The 1,050-nt window shown below is 57.4% G+C and overlaps 1 protein-coding gene across 1 annotated transcript in view; it reads left to right on the forward strand.

Annotated features, from left to right (window-relative positions):
* LOC115272709 (proline-rich protein 36-like) overlaps positions 1-626 on the forward strand; it is a 13,021-nt gene extending 12,395 nt beyond the window's left edge. The window contains exon 6 of the mRNA XM_029915704.1: positions 1-626. Within this exon, the coding sequence (XP_029771564.1) occupies positions 1-404 (404 nt within the window). The 3' untranslated portion in view covers positions 405-626.
* The last annotated feature ends 424 nt before the right edge of the window (positions 627-1,050 follow it).

The following is a 1,050-nucleotide window of genomic DNA, read 5'->3' on the forward strand; positions in this document are numbered from 1 at the left end:
CCCGGCGGACTGGGGCTCCTCGGGTTCTCTTCTCGGCCCATTTGCTCCGCGGGCCGCCCAGGCCCGTGGTCTTGGCTCGACGCCCCCAAGTCCCAGATCCAGGTCTGGAGCCTGCGCCCGAGCCCCGGGCGGACCTGTCCAGCCGCCCACTGAGTAGCTCCACCTGCAGACCTCACGCCTCGACCGCCTGCTCGCAAGCCAGGCCCCCCCCCAAGCCCTCCTCCTCCTGTCGTCTCCGCGGTGCTGGCAGCATCTGCTCGATCGGCCGCGCCCCGGAGCCTGAGCAGAGCCCCTCCTCGTCACCCTCCATGTCCGAATGGACACTGGAAGTCATTCTGTCTGTCTGCCAACTGTCTTTGGAATCTGTCCTCCTTCCGGCATCTCCACCGCCACTGCGCCGATGACCCGCCCGATCCGGACCGCTGCGCGTGGAAATCTGAGTCTTTCCTCCTGGGACGAGCTCAGAGGGGTTCTAACCGCACCCCTGCCTCCAGTCTCCCCACCAGACCGCCTCTCACACCCAGGTGTCAGTGATGTGACACAAAGTTCATCGTGTCGCTGGCTACCTGAAATCTTTCCATCGTCTCCTCACTTTTCTTGGATAAAATCCAAAATCCCTGGTATGATCTGCCCGTCCCTCCTTTGACACTTTTCTGCACGCACCTTTTTTTAAATGATTTTTTAATGTTTATTTATTTATTTATTTATTTAATGTTTTATTTATTTTTTTGGGTACAGAGAGAGATAGAGCATGAGAGGGGGAGGGGCAGAGAGAGGGAGACACAGAATCTGAAGCAGGCTCCAGGCTCTGAGTTTGCTGTCTGCACAGAGCCTGACGCGGGGCTCAAACCCACAAACGTGAGATCTGACCTGAGCCGAAGCCGGCCGCTCAACCGACTGAGCCACCCAGGCGTCCCAATGTTTATTTATTTTTTTGAGACAGAGAGATAGTGTGAGCAGGGGAGAGTCAGAGACAGAGGGAGACACAGAATCGGAAGCAGCTCCAGGCTCTGAGTGTCAGCACAGAGCCCGATGCAGGGCTCGAACTCA

The sequence above is a fragment of the Suricata suricatta genome, chromosome 11, assembly GCF_006229205.1.
Source record: "Suricata suricatta isolate VVHF042 chromosome 11, meerkat_22Aug2017_6uvM2_HiC, whole genome shotgun sequence".
Lineage (NCBI taxonomy): Eukaryota > Metazoa > Chordata > Mammalia > Carnivora > Herpestidae > Suricata > Suricata suricatta.